The sequence below is a fragment of the Montipora capricornis genome, chromosome 10, assembly GCF_036669925.1.
Source record: "Montipora capricornis isolate CH-2021 chromosome 10, ASM3666992v2, whole genome shotgun sequence".
In the NCBI taxonomy this organism is placed as follows: domain Eukaryota; kingdom Metazoa; phylum Cnidaria; class Anthozoa; order Scleractinia; family Acroporidae; genus Montipora; species Montipora capricornis.
This window is the reverse complement of record NC_090892.1, coordinates 41,218,764-41,233,763: the sequence shown is the minus strand read 5'-3', so window position 1 is coordinate 41,233,763 and position 15,000 is coordinate 41,218,764. Positions and strand designations below refer to the sequence as shown.

The 15,000-nt window shown below is 39.9% G+C and overlaps 1 protein-coding gene across 1 annotated transcript in view; it reads left to right on the top strand.

The window, feature by feature from the left end:
• Window positions 1-9,444, top strand: part of LOC138022424 (alanine aminotransferase 2-like) — a 31,016-nt gene extending 21,572 nt beyond the window's left edge. The window contains exons 9-12 of the mRNA XM_068869550.1: window positions 759-824; window positions 5,808-5,963; window positions 6,641-6,753; window positions 8,081-9,444. Coding sequence (XP_068725651.1) covers window positions 759-824; window positions 5,808-5,963; window positions 6,641-6,753; window positions 8,081-8,216 — 471 coding nt within the window. The 3' untranslated portion in view covers window positions 8,217-9,444. The remainder of the gene's footprint in view (window positions 1-758; window positions 825-5,807; window positions 5,964-6,640; window positions 6,754-8,080) is intronic.
• The last annotated feature ends 5,556 nt before the right edge of the window (window positions 9,445-15,000 follow it).

Here is a 15,000-nt window from a genome sequence, read left to right as displayed (position 1 = left end):
CAAAAGAAATGTTTCTTGAGAGCGAGGCTAGTCAGTCTAATTAGCGCATAAACAAAAGAATACATTTTTGGCCGCGATTTATGCATTCCGTCTATTCTTGGCTGACTGATTAGAAAAAGATACTCTTATGCAAATGAGGCAAAGTATGTTAGCAGAGATTCCCCTTTAAGATGTATATTACGTCAAATGATGGCGGTCTTTATTTGCGTGCAAAAATTGGCGTCGCATTACCAGCTAAAAAAGAGGAAACAACGAAACAATTTTGACTTTACCTGTATCGTCGTGACTGGCTCATTGTATTCTCTGCCGGGTCCGCAGTAATTGGCCTTAGCTGTTGCGGTATCCCTGTCCATGTATCTATTTGTATTTTCATTTTCTGTTATGCCATTGTATTCTGGTAGTGTTTGGACGAAGCTGATAAATTCAATAAATTAAATTCTCTGCACGTGTTGTAATTGGCCAAAACAATTGCTGCGGCATTGTATAGAAACCGACATATTTTGTATCAAGAAATTTGTTAATAAGTTGCCACATGTCCTCAAACGTTGCTCCACCCATCTATCTCAGCAAATGAACCTGTGATGAATTCTAGTGTATGATAGCTTAGGGAAGTGGTCTATGCCACTTCAACTTTCCGGTTTTAGTTAAGCAACCCATTTCACCACAGAACTATTTCTGTTGTACTTTGCTGTGAAACGAACGATATTGAGACAAAAAGATAGTTTCTTCAGCTTTTAACGTTATTTTGTTCTCCGAAGGCTGCAGTGAGTTTTATGTGTAATCCGCCTCGTCCTGGAGACGAATCCTACGGGACTTTTTTGAAGGTAAGGTTTCACTTGAACACTAAGGGTGCTTTCGATTGACCCTATTCCGGAATAAGAATACGTCGGTGGAGTAATTTAAAACGGCATGTCTGTTGTTTTGAGGCAACAAGGATAATAAAGATATGTTTAAAATATCATTTGAGGAGGTGTTCGACAATTTTAACGTGAATCTTCGTAAAAACGAAGGATTTCTAACCTCTATTCTATTCCATGTATTCCTATTCCGGAATACGGTCAATCGAACGCACCCTAAGTTGATGTCGTTGATTAATCAGTAGGCATAGGCTGAGCAACAGTTCGAAATTAGCGACTAGCCAAGTTAATTTGACTGAATAATTATCGTTGCCGTCTTCGTCGAGAGGGCCACAGAACACCATATTTAATGAGCAAAACTGCCGACGGAAAGCACAAACGGGAGCCCTTCACCAGCGTATTTTGTTTTACTTCATCTCTTTGCTTTTCTTTTTTAAACAGCGACTATTTCAAGTGAGTATTATTGGTCGTAAGCAGTGTGACAATGGGCCCTTTGCAGGTGAGTGATCACGTGGTACAAAAACCGCCATCCTGGGACGCAAATTGGCCACTGGGACATCTAAAACAAAGAAAATTGAAATTATCTTGCTTTGTTTTAGATGTCCCAGTGCGCAATTTGCGTTCCAGTTTGGCGGTTTTTGTACCATGTGATCACTAACCTGCAAAGGGCCCATTAGTGTTAAGCCTAAACACCGATTTTAAACGGCGTTGGTCAACAAAATTTTAGTCTAAGCACCCATTTTAAAAAGGTTAGCTTTCGATAATTGTGTGATGGCCGATTACTTCGAGTAAATAAAGGGAGACCGCAATGCAATTACTGCAGGAATTTAGCAGTATGTGGCCGTGCGGACGAAAATATGATCAATTCAGCTCTTACAAAAGTACTCATTCGAAATAGTATTTTTCTTGAGTTCGTCTATTTTAGGGTAGTCCATCGGGGTAGTCCGTGAACTGGGGTTCAGTGTTTTCGACTCCCCCCAAGAATCAAAACAACCAAAAAACGGAAACAAAGTTAAGTCCCTTGAGGTCTCCATAAATGATTCAAAGTCTATTGTTTCTCAAAAACATCTGAAAGTCACGCTGTTATGCCATGAAATTTATTTCTGTTTTTCAAAACCCTGTTGAAAATCAGCACACAATTATGTCATTTCCATTCACGCGAAGGTGTGAGACTCTAAATTAGCCAGTACTTGTTCCCCTGAACAAAAGATCTTAATTATTTAATCATAGTGGTATGGGCGGAACAACACCGGCAGAAAATTTAGTTTAACTTTTGCAATATTAAGACAGATTGGTGTATTTTACATTTTGTAAAGATCTATCAGGAATAAAACCATGAAATAAGCCATATAAATACCTCGAACGTCGGTATTCCATATACATCCCAAGGGCCGGATGTATATGGCTTAATACCTCCGTTCTCGGTATTTATCACTTAGGCCCGTTTCAAACGTCGAACTTTACTTGTGCCGAATCAAATGCAAATGAGCGAAAACAATAGATTTTGCATTAGATTCGACACATGTAAAGTTCGTCTTTTGAACGGGCCTAACATACTACAACAAAGGAAAAGGAAAGGAAAGGAACTTTATTTAAGTGTCTAATCTTCTAGCGTTGGGGCACTAATGTAACAAATCAACGCAAATCAAATCAAATTCTACTATCCAACTTTTTTTCTCCTTAAAATATGTTTCCGTGTACCTATTACGCCTTACCTAAACCAGTGAAAGGAGGGATCACCGTGCTCGTTTCTTCACAACACGACGACAAATAGACAGCAAAGGGGGGTATTTTGGCTTCAAAATGACCAATTTTTGCGAAAGGATTCGACGAGTTCCAAAACAACAACTTCGAAACCGAGAATAGTTCAACCAAGTCTCTCCCTCAATTGAAGGATTCTTCTTAATTGTCAATTTCTTCCAAGTGAAGTATTATCGTTCATTTTGGACACTGAAAGCTTGATAGGGATCATGGGAAATGAACATATTTTTTTAAAAGTCGAACTCCAATGTCTGGACTCGCAGGACTCGAACCTGGGAATGTTTGATTAATCTACGTAACCACTAGACTACCACATCACTAACTGCTAGGATGTCATTTTTTTTTTTATGTCAATAATTTTTTCCTCTGCAAATGCCGCTGTAAACGTGTATTAACTCCCAAAAAGCAAGCTTACGCAGTGAAAACTGTCGGTTACCAAACTTCAAGAGAAATCCTAACCATTTTGAAATCAAGCCGTACACTTACCCGTTATTCAGCAATGATTTTATGTATATACTAATTAGTTTTGGTAAATAATCGGCACACTTACCAGTCAGCTGATCTTTAGTGGTTAAGTACATAACAACAGTTCTTTCAAAATGAGTACTCCGGGTTCAAATCCTGTCCAGGAACTACTTTTACTTTTTTCTTTTTATCTGCTACCACAAGTCCTGGGACAGAGTAGTCTAGCAAACTGACAATGAAGATAATCCTTCATTTGAGGAAGAGATCGTGTTGAATAGTTATCATGATTGCGCTTAAAAGCTTTTTAACAGCAAAGGCCTTTGTTGTCTTTCTTAAGATGGCCAGCGAGAAACGCCGCCATCTTCGAAGTCGCAATGTTATGCGCAGTATGAGGTGCGCGGTGCAAAACAAAGGAATCACCATAAACAAAATATATCCTTATGGAGCTAAAGAATGGAACGCCAATTCGAATAACAACACAAGCGATAAAAAAGGAATATCTGGAATCTTAAAAGCGACGAATAAGCGAGTTCGAGAACAATTGCATCGGGCCGTCGGATATCAAAGTGAGCTGTATCTCTAATGGTTTTTCGAATGAGGACGATGTGAGAGGCAGCGAGTCATGCGAGTCTAGTGAGTCATGCAAGCCATGGCTGCGAGTCAACATGCGAGCCGTGCAAGTCACACAGTTATTGAAAGCTAGCTAACCGTTTCAAATGATTGCTTAGACTTAAATACTGTTTATCAGCGCTATTTAAAATGGGTGCTTAGACTTAAATGCGAGACTCTCATGACTCGCTGGCTCGCAGATTGTCCAGCTCCGTTTTTTCTTCCCTCTAATATCAAATATGCTGTTTCTTGATTTTTCAGTCTTTGTGGATTGATCGTGTTTGAATCGTGTTGTGTAATATTCGAACGTAACTAAGTTGCATAGGTGGGTTGATATTGATATGCGAGTTGACAAGAGTTTTTAACCATTTTGTATTTGAAGTGTTCTTTCATGCAAATGATTAATAGCTAGCCATAGTTTTTCACGTCAGAAAATTATTCTAGTGTAAAATGAAGTTGAGAAGCCAACAATATTTCTTTAAGCTTATCTAATGCGCATTTAGATTAATTTTTATGTTCTTGATCAAATTTAATTTATGCAACAATATTAATTATTAACTAACAAGAAGGTATTTCAAAAATAATTAGTGTTTCGTTTCCGGACTGAGCAGCTGTGGGTATGATGAGAAGTTTCCCGCATTCGATCTTGATTCCCTGAACTGCTTCTTCCATTGTAGGAGTTACAGGAGTACCTATTGGATTCCTAGGCTTCTTCATTTTTATTTCCGGATTGGCCCAATTACTGCTGGGAAAATCCAATTTCAGCGCCACTCAGTGCCCTCTGTTTTTGTGTAACACGTACCAACCCAGTTTACGCTCACGGAGCGTTTAGTTAAATATTCTACTGCGTCTACCGGGTAAAATGTACGCCCTTCTACTACTTCCTGAAACCTTCCAAAGTTACGCGAAGAAGGCTCTAGGAACAAAGGCAGGGGACAGGAACGACCCTATTTATTGCGCAACTTTTCCGATTTCCAACCTAGGAAAAAGAAACTGAAAAAAAGCAACACATTTTTCGGCTGGATTGCCATATAGGGCAACCCAGCAATTAGGGTTGTCGTGCTAAACAATCCAGACCCCAAACAAAACTGCAACATTGGACAAACTTTCTGGCTCAAAACAACTGTGTAGACAACGTTGGATGAAGGTTGGTTGGATGAAAAGTTGACATTGAGGTTACTGTTTCGTGTTGAGGCTGGTGACACTTACACGAGAGCTCAGACCTCAAATATCGGTTATAAAAAAAGAAATAACAAGCAATTGAACACGTTTAATTTTTGTTATGTGTAGTCGGAAGAAAATAACGCAAATAAAATCTATCAGCCACGTTTTCGAGAGAAAAGTTAAGACTCATTCAGAAATCACACACTCGGCGCACAACCTTCAGTTCAGCGATTTAATCTCCCAGCAGATTATTCCCTTATCTGTAGACTGCACTGAATTCGTTTTTTTATCCCAAAAATAGGTTCGTAGGCAACGAAAAGAATCGTAGTTACTCCCTTTCCTCGAGAAATCATTCTTGGAATTGGCCAACACAAATAGGCCATTTTCGAAATATCAAATATTCATCTTGATAGTGAGGCAGTGAGGACAAAAACAATAGAAACATGTTGGAGTGAATGTAAAAAATATTTACATATCATCCGTTGTCCTTTGTCGTTGTCCTCGCTGCCTCGCTGTGAAGCTAACTGGCCGAGAGCGGGCGTCCCATATTCTTGGTTCAAAGGTGCTAGTGAAATTAACGAATTTTCATTATTTCAAAGCACTGTGAACGGTTTCAGACCTCCGGCGTAGCACCAATGGTGGAATAAAAATGCAGTCCCAATCAAACACAATTCAGTTATACTTCCCAGAAACAGCAATTTTAAGGAATAATTTGAGAAGTTTTCGCTAAAGCGAAGGTCAAAGGTACTTTAACCAGCTCTCCGTTAACCAAGGAACGGGTAAAGAAAAAAAAGGTACCTTTCACTTTCGTGGCACGCCTTAAAAATATACGGTACAACATTGAAGGCGTAATTCCGTTATTCCCGGTTGGTGGGATTGGTAAGGTTGTTATCACTTTTTGGCGAAAAGGTAAAGAGGAAAATGGTTTCACATTTTTCTTTTTTGTCGCAGGAAAAAATGGCTATTTTAGACTCCTACGGAAGAAAGGCAAAGATTACCACATCCATGCTAAATTCTCTTGAAGGAGTTTTATGTAAAGAAATTAACGGCGCATTGTATGGATTTCCCAGCATCAAGCTTCCGCGAAAAGCTATTGAGGCGGCGAAGGTAAGTTATAAGGCTGCTCGTCGCAAATCAGTTGACTCCATCTGAAGCAGTCTTACGCAAGCTCGTTCCCAGGGTACCTCACAGGAAACCATAAAGTTGTCTTTTTTCGTAGCCTTAAATGCATGAGTCGTTTTTTTTCGCGGACGACCGCTGAATGTAGGTGTACTTCGGTTTACAAAGTTTGATTTATTGGTGTAAGACCATCGTTTTTTAGAGAGGTTTTCAATTGAGTGTCGAAAGTAATGAGCGAATTGCTTTAGTTTTGCATTACTTCACGCAGTGATTGGTTAAGAGTTCTGAAACCAAAACTAATCGTGGCCCGCGCGTGCACATTTTCCCGCGCTTTGTGTTTGTTGTCTACGTGTAATTATTTCGAGTTTTGATTGGTTTACTGGATTGTCTCCGTCCTTTCTGATTGGCCAAAGTAATTACTTTGGTTTTGGTTTTACGACACTCGATTAAAACTCGCTCTAATCTCATTCAGCAAACAAATTCCTGCCCAGTGCTTTTATCTTTTCCGAAAATTTGATCTCTATACCATAAGGGCTTTGTGCAGTTTTGCTTTAATTAAGAACGTGAAATTTCAGTGTCTTCGAGGTGTAATTACAATTGTCACTACCGATCAAAAAAAAAAAAAAGAATATGCATTACGCCCTGTTGCGATTTTATTTTTCCAGAGCAACAATTGTAACCCGGATGAATTCTACTGTTGGCAAATGCTTGAAGCAACTGGAGTAACCCCTATTCCTGGGACTCATCTTGGACAAAAAGAAGGAACGTATCATTTTAGGTCGGTATAGTCGATTTACAAGGGAACTGCCCGTTAAGAGAGATAGTAAGCAACCACTTCTGGGCATCGTTCGCACTCGTTAGATCTGCGGCGATGTTTCTTCACTAAAAAATGAAACTAATACACAAAAACAGGAGCCCATGACAAGGAGTATCTCACTTGTTAATACAGACGAACCTCTATTCAAGGGACACCCTCGGGACCAGAGCAGGTGTCCCCTGAGTAGAGGGTTGGGTTGGAGTTAAAGGTGTCCCCTGAATTGAGGTTTCCCAAAGGAGAGGTTCCACTGCGCATGTGTCACGTCTTTTTCATAGACCGAGCTATTTAAGGCCCCGTCCACACGTATCCGGATGTTATTGAATCCGCAACTTTTTCTTTCCGGATTCAAAAATATTCCCATCCACACGTAGCGTTTTCAAATCGAATTTGAATCCTGTATGCAAAGGGAGCGGCGATAGCGAATGAGGACAGCTGACTATGGCATCGCTTATGCTGGCGACGATTTTTGCCTTTGCTTTCTTCCAATGGGTGATGTCTGAGTTGCTGTTGTGCTCGGTTTCGAAGCGAGTCTTGGTGCTCGACTATTGAAAGGGAAATGAGTTTGATTTGCATAAGAATACGCAACTCATTTCCATTTGAATGGTTGTGCACCAGGACTCGCTTTGAAACTGAGGCATGCAGCAACTCGGAAATTGGCTATTAGAACTACTGGTCCACCAAATAACATGCCTCTTAACTAAGCGTGTTCAAGGGTTATAAATTTGGTTATGGACTGCGTTTTCCATTTCGATTAATGCTCTTAATTTTGGCCACAAATTGTGCAAGAAAAAACATGGTGGCATAACTTAAGGTTGACCCGAAAAAAAAAAGCGATATCAGCTAAGTTTTGCTGCCTATTTTTGTGATGAAATCTAGCGGGAAAATACGTGACAAAGTCGAGAGGAGCTTCCTGTAGAATAAGTAGAATGCACCTTGTTAAATTGCCTAATCATTGGGTGTGAAATACCTGAGAGATCAACCTCGTTTCTGGGCTCTCTTTTCTTCCAGGGGAAGGGAAAACAGAGAACCTGGGAACGAGGTTACTTCGGTGATTTAATCTCTATCCAACTCTTTTCATGAGAAATTGATCTCCATTGGCATGAAAAGGTTGTATCTTTCAGATTTGAAATAATTTAATTCTGCTCCTCTGATCAATTTTTAAGACTGTGAAAAGGAAAAATAGCATTTGCCAAATTATTATTGTTTCAGTTCCTATTTCGGAATTATATGTGATAAGATCAAATAGGCATTAATTGTTGCCATCATTGTATTGTTTTTACTACTCTAGAGTTACGATTCTGCCCTCTGAGGATAAAGTAGTCTCCATGTTCGACCGAATTAGCAAGTTTCACAAGGAATTCATGGAAAAATTCAGAGATGACGGGGAGGAGAAGCACAGCATTAACTGTATGAAAGAAATATAAGAACAATGAGCCGTGATTAAATATTAGTAATTTCTGTAGTATTTTTGTCATTCTGTCTTCTCATCCACTGCTGTAATTGTGATTTTGTTCGTATGTTAGCTTAGGCTCGACCACGCGCATGTTTCAAAAACGGTTGGTTTTAATAGGGGAGACTAATGATGCACCTATCAATGTAAATCCCGCGGGGCAGGGGGGCGGAGTGCGGGCAAGGGGTGGGGATTTATTTGACAATTCAATTTCAAAATCCCCAGCGTGGGAAACTAACGTCAATCAAAAGTGTCAAAAAAGCCCCACCCTGGGGCAAAGAATCTGATAGAACAATACTATAATACTCTATAAAACAAACAAAGAACATTTGAAACTGTGTATGTTCAGCATGTCGAAACAGGTCGGATCAGTGACCTGTAAAACATCCTCTGACGTTTATGGTGGAATTTGATTTCAATATGAGTTTACAATCAGATAGGAACTTAAGGGTAGACTTTCATATACCGGACTGAAATGACGAAGGACAAAAAAACCGTTGTTATTCCGATTAGGCCTTGCTAATTAGGTATTGTTATGTTCGCTTTGTTCTTTTGTTTCTTGGACATTAATAATATTTCAGATCCGGTATATGAAAGACCAGCCGAAGTTAAAGATAAAAACTTTCTCAAAAGAGACAATATTTGCTTACATGACAGTTTAAAGTATCAGATTATGGTGATGAAAACAAACAAAAACTTCATACCTTTCCCCAACGGAAGCGTTACTTCCAGAAAGCCTTGAGGGACAGACTTAATCACTGCATCTGAATTGATAGCAGAGTTCTTTCGGTCAAAGTTAAATGTCCCGTACCCGAGATCGCTTCGCGATCAAAAGCCCGACAGGGGGACAGTCTCAGACATCAAATAGCCCGCCTCTTGCCCGCACTCCCCCCTTCCCTTCCCCGCGCGATTTACATTGATAGGTGCATAACTGAAACATTTTTGTGTAGAAAGGCGAAAATGAGGGCATTTAAAAATGAAGTCGTCAAGATGTAGAAAAAAACCTTTGAGAAACGGTATTGTGGAAACGATTCGAAAACGCTAATGTAGATTAGAAAAATACTTCGCTTAGCAGAGATTTGCTTCTGGCCATTATATATTTTATGGTTTGGATCCTTGTTGCGTATGTGTAAGGCCATCCCCTTTTTTTTTTTTTTGTTTACCGTCGAATGCGTTTCCTGATATTGGGTCGGTCGGTCGGATTGAAAAAAAAAACCTAAAAAAAAATCATAAGCATTCTCGGAATCGGAGGCCTGGTACCCCGGCATCGTAGCTGTGGAGCCAGGAAAACAACAAGACGTGAACCCAAAATCAATATGGCGGGAAAGTTGGCGGATGTTGTGGCAAAATTAAGACAGCGTGGGAAAAAGGATCAACCACCGAAACTCCTGTGCGACATAAAAATGGCTTAAAAACGTCGTTAACAATTTTTTTTTTTGAAAATGCCCAAAATTTGGGTCGGTCGGACGACGCGAAACGAAGAAAAAAAAGGGGATGGCGTAAGGCTTTTTCTATTTTTTTCACCCGTAATTACATTGTAATTGTTCTACCTAAACATTGCAACACTCAGGTCTTTATGAACAATAATAATCACTTTTGCGATAGTCTCGAGTTAGCAGATCAAGTGCTCCACTTATTGAGGAGACCGTAAATCGTAACAAATCAAAGGAAAACGGATTAAGAGAGACTTGTACACTGAATCTCAGCTCACGTTTTGATATTTATTCTCGTTAAATATTTATGGTACGTTTAACGGAGACCTTAAAGGTTTCCGTGACGGGTGAAGGGGTGATTAGTAATGGTAATAGAACTGAGTGGAGTCCAATTCGGTCTGTAATCATACGAGTGATCACAAATTCGGACGATCACGCAACGGGAATCCGATTTGTTTATCACGAGTATGAATGACTACAGACCGAATTGGACGACACGAAGTCATCTTACCAATTAATCATAAAAATTACAAATTTCGAGAAAATAGGAAGAGCCAAGTTATGAGAGAAAGGGAAAATTTGCATTAAAAGACTGACAAAGGAAGCGTAAATTGTTTAATGTCGCTCGGAAAGAAAGAAACAAAGCCCCAGTTTAGGAGTTTGTACACTGTTTCTACGATGATTGAAACCAAGGTTGTGATTGGTTGATTTAAACTACAACTTTGAATGTGATTGGGTAATTGAACTGTCCGACAACAACTTAGCAAATGAATTAGTGGAAGATGGGATATTTTTTAAACCAATCGCAATCGAGGAAATTGTCATTTTTGTGATTAATAAGACATTTAACGTTCAGGTAATACTCTTAGAAGAATGTAATCACATCACTCGGAAAAATTGTTAATGGAGTGATCGAATAAATTGTTCAAATTTCAAGCGGGTTGGTTTTTCAAATTTTAAGCCAGGAGCCTACAACTCCATGTTAATTAAGGCATTTTACAGATCAAGCTATTTTTGGGCTTTTTGTTAGGTTATTTTAACTTTTTGGCTTGCATAAGTGAGCATTTTCAATCCTATGGGTAATAATCTCTTATGCAAGACTCATGATTAGCTGGAAAAACGTAAAAACGCCGTTCCGCAAATACAATGAAGTTAATAATAAAAACAGTAACAATAATAATAGTCTTGTATAGTACAATTTCCCAAAGATTCCATCGGCGCTTCACAGATGTATTACTAATTACATTAATTATTCTATGATTAATGATGATACAAATTACAATGAATCGTAATTTAACCAATCAAGATAACTAAAACTCGTTCAAAAACGATGACTAACAAAAAAAACCTAGCCAAAAGCTACTTTAAACAGCCAAGCTGTAAGTTTGGACTTAAACATTCGTTGGAAATGCACAAGTTCGTAGTTCTAAAGGAAGGGTATTCCACACCATCGTAGCAGCAACTGCAAAAGACCGACCGCCGTAAGTCTTAAAGGCCTACGTTCACCGAACAGACATTGCGTGCCGTGGAACAATTTTCATATATGAAATTCATCCAATCAGATCGCTGCGATAAGCAGTGCGAATTTCCATAATAAAAGCAAAGGGTCGAAAAGCCTGTCGGTTGAAGGTGGGGTTCAACCTATTGTAGGTACAAGAAGTAGATTTTGACCAGATGATCTCAATGTCCTGACAGGTTCGTAAGGTCTCGTGAGTTCCGTGAAGTAACTGGAGCAGCATTATGTAGAGCTTTGAATGTAACCAGAGCGATCTTGTAAATAACTCTCTGTTCAACAAAAAGCCAATAGAGATTTAAAAGTAAAGGCGTAACATGATCAAATTTACTTCTAGAATTAAGTCTTACAGAATAGTTCAGGACACGTTGTAAGTCTTGCAGAACACATTTAAGTTGACCATACAAACCAGTAATCCACCTTGGGGGTAATGAAGTCATGAACTAGTGTTTTGGCTGAATCACAGGACAAGAACTTACGGATTTGAGAAATAATACGTAAATGAAAAAAGGACTTGCGTACATCTGCAACATGGGGCACCATAGACAAGGGGTGCTTACCATTTGTCGAAAAACACAACCGGTTGGTGACCTTTGCATTTTTCCGTTTTCACTGACCTACAATTGTAGCTTATGCACATGGGTTTCGTTCGGGCTGTCTCGAATTGGTGCTAAATTGAATTGGTGAAGACAGAGGGCCGGTACTGGAAATAACAACTTGGGTAAATGGTAAGGGGAATTTCGGTCCAACGGATCCGACCGGTCAAAGTGGACCTCCTCTTGAAATGGTCCTTTTTTTTTCCCGGAAAATTTCCGGTTGGACCGAACCGTTCCATTTGACTTCCGACAATTTCCGGAAATTTTGGCTTAATAGTAAGCACCCAAGGAATCACTAAAAAAACCAATGTGTCTGCAATAGACGAGCAACTTACATTCTCTGAAACCAATTTGAGGGAATCCAGAGGACGGCGAGGCCGATAAGAAGACGAAAAAAACGAAAATTACTGTTTTAGCACTATTCATCTTTAGTATAAATACACAGGTGATTCTACAAAATCGCGCGCTCTCATTGGCTCGCTATCTCGGATTATCAGCCGATAATCACCTCGACGGACAAAATGGCTGCCAGTAGTCGTTTTGCCACTGTAAGTGAAGATGATTTCGCGTCGAAATGTTTTTTTTTTTTTTTATCTTTTTTGAAATAATCACCTGTGTATTTATACTAAAACAATTATTCGCCTTCGGCAAATAATTGTTAATTAATTTCTTAATTACCGTCGACGAAGTAATATCGGAAATACATGCAGACACAGTTGTACGGTTCAGTCCCCGGGCTCCAGCTTAAGTTCATAGAGCCCCCGAGCGCAGGGTGTTCTACTAATTGGGGAGACCGCAACTCAAGTCAAAGAAGAGGAAGTTATTGAAATCAAATGTTGGTTTTAATGAAAAGGGAAAACCGGAGTACCCGGGGAAGAGACCCAACAAGCTGACCCCACATATAACGCTGAGAGCGAAATCGACCCTGCGACACCACTGCGACAAAACCCTGCTCATCGTAAAGTAATTGTTCTAGGTTCTAGGTTCTAGGTTCTAGGTTTTTGTTCTCTTTTTTTTGGCCTTGACCGTGCACAAAACACAACAGTTGTTTACTCCGTGCTGAGGAACTAACCAGTAGAAATATGTTGGTTACGTCATTAATGCATAGTGTATGAGCGCAAAACAAAAGATAAATCTAACCTAAATCTTGGCACCTTTGTTTGCTCCTCTGATGTTTGCCGAGCTGCAAAACCAGTCCCCTCTATTAACTCTGATCGAGCCTATGACTAATACATTAACAAACGTCTACTGTAACGTACTGTTACAGATATTCGGAGCCCATGACTAGAAGCGTACAGCTTCATTGTATTTGTGGAACGGCGTTTTTACACAACGAGTTATCTTTACATTAATTTTCCCGCAAAACCCGACCTTTCCAGCTATTCACAAGTCTTGCATGAGAAATAAGTAAGCCAAGTCTTATTTAAGAACTTTTCTAAAAATAGCTTGATTTGTGAAAATGTCCTTATGGATAAACTTAGTATTGACGTTTTAGGCTCCTGGGTCCATTGAACCGTACTGATTCTCTTACTAACGAACGCTCGGTGTTCTGGGAAGTACGACGCAATTAATCGGGTGTCATAGGTGTTAGCTCTTCTCAATTAACAGTGTTATACTCGGTGCGTTTAATATAGTCAGCAGACTGAATTGACACCATCGATGCTCATATCCCTTTTGTTGTTTCTTCTCGAAGGTGACGAATAGCTAATAGAGTTAGCTTCCAAACACTTTGTGGAGGTGCGCCAGTAGATGTTTGAAACAAGAGAATTTTGTAGTATCGGCATATTTCATATACATCAATTTTCCGTGCGATCGAGCCGGAAATATTAAGTGTCCAAAGCAATCTCGCACAGAATAGAGTTACTTACCTTCGCTCGGCTGGCTTGCCGGTAATCGAGGCCGCTGTTTCTGTTTCCACGATGAACACATTAAAAGCAATTTTACTCAACTTGATGTTTCACGTGCTTAGCAACAAACACTGAGTTTTCTTGGCCTTACAAGAATGGCCGTCATTTCTCTATCCAAGTCAGCCTCCTGGTCTGTTACCACTGACCTCTGCTATCCCGTCACCTTCATCATTCACTTCTGCCATGTTCTTATCACCGACACCCGTACCTATTTCCTCATTTCTATTTTCTTCAGTTGATCGTTTGGATCTTCCTGAAACATGCCCATGTTGTTTCAATGTTCAATTGCATTTGCACCAAACGCTCCGTGTTCCCACAGAATCTGCCAAGATGAAACCATAACCATGACTCCGTTGTCATCTTTGCTCCACTCTCAAAAGCCGTCCCCTGGCTTCTTGAAGGCGTTATAGATTCAAAACGTTGCCTATATGTCTTAAACTGCACATACAAACGTCTCTGAATGCAACTTGCAGTACAGCTGAGAAGCAGATTGCACACCGGACTTGGGCTATTACACAATCTTGCTTGGTTACATTGCCAAGCTTGCATCTAACCTCGTTTATTCCTGTTCCTGGGCCTTTTCTTCGTAAGGTCTCCATCCAAACCCCTCGCTTTAATTTAAGGGTTGTTCTTAGGTTTAGAGGTCTGTTTTTCGATCACTTCTCTCATGTTTGTCACATAACAAGGAGTCAGGGATGGCGCGGCGATGAGAGCTGAGAGCACTCGCCTCCCACCAATGTGGCCCGGGTTCGATTCCCAGATTCGGCGTCATATGTGGGTTGAGTTTGTTGGTTCTCTGCTCTGCACCGAAAGGTCTCTCTCCGGGTTCTCCGGTTTTTCCCTCTCCTAAAAAACCAACATTTGACTTGATTTGCGTTAATTGTTGATTTAAGTTTACAGTTTCCCCAATTAGTGCTCCAGCGCAAGAAGACTAGACACTTAAATAAAGGTCCTTTCCTTTCCTTTCCTTTCGTTAATAGACCATATTCGTATTCTCATGATCAGTATTGGACTGGAACTATCTAGCAATGGAGGCAAAAGCGGGCAGAGTTAATAGAGGAGACGGTTGTAATATTGTCATTCTTCTTACCGTGGATAACTCGTTTTTTTTTTGTTTTTTGTTTTTTGTTTTTTGAGGCGAAAGAAGTAGAGCTCTAGGCTGAAAAACCTTTTTATCTGAGAACCCTGATTGTCTTTCTAAAAATGCGACGGTCAGAGAATGCCTGTATGTCGCTAAAAACTAGGCTTTGCTAGCTTTTTAAGGTTGAGGAGGGATTTTAGCTCTGACCAAAAGGTCTTTGAGTGATTT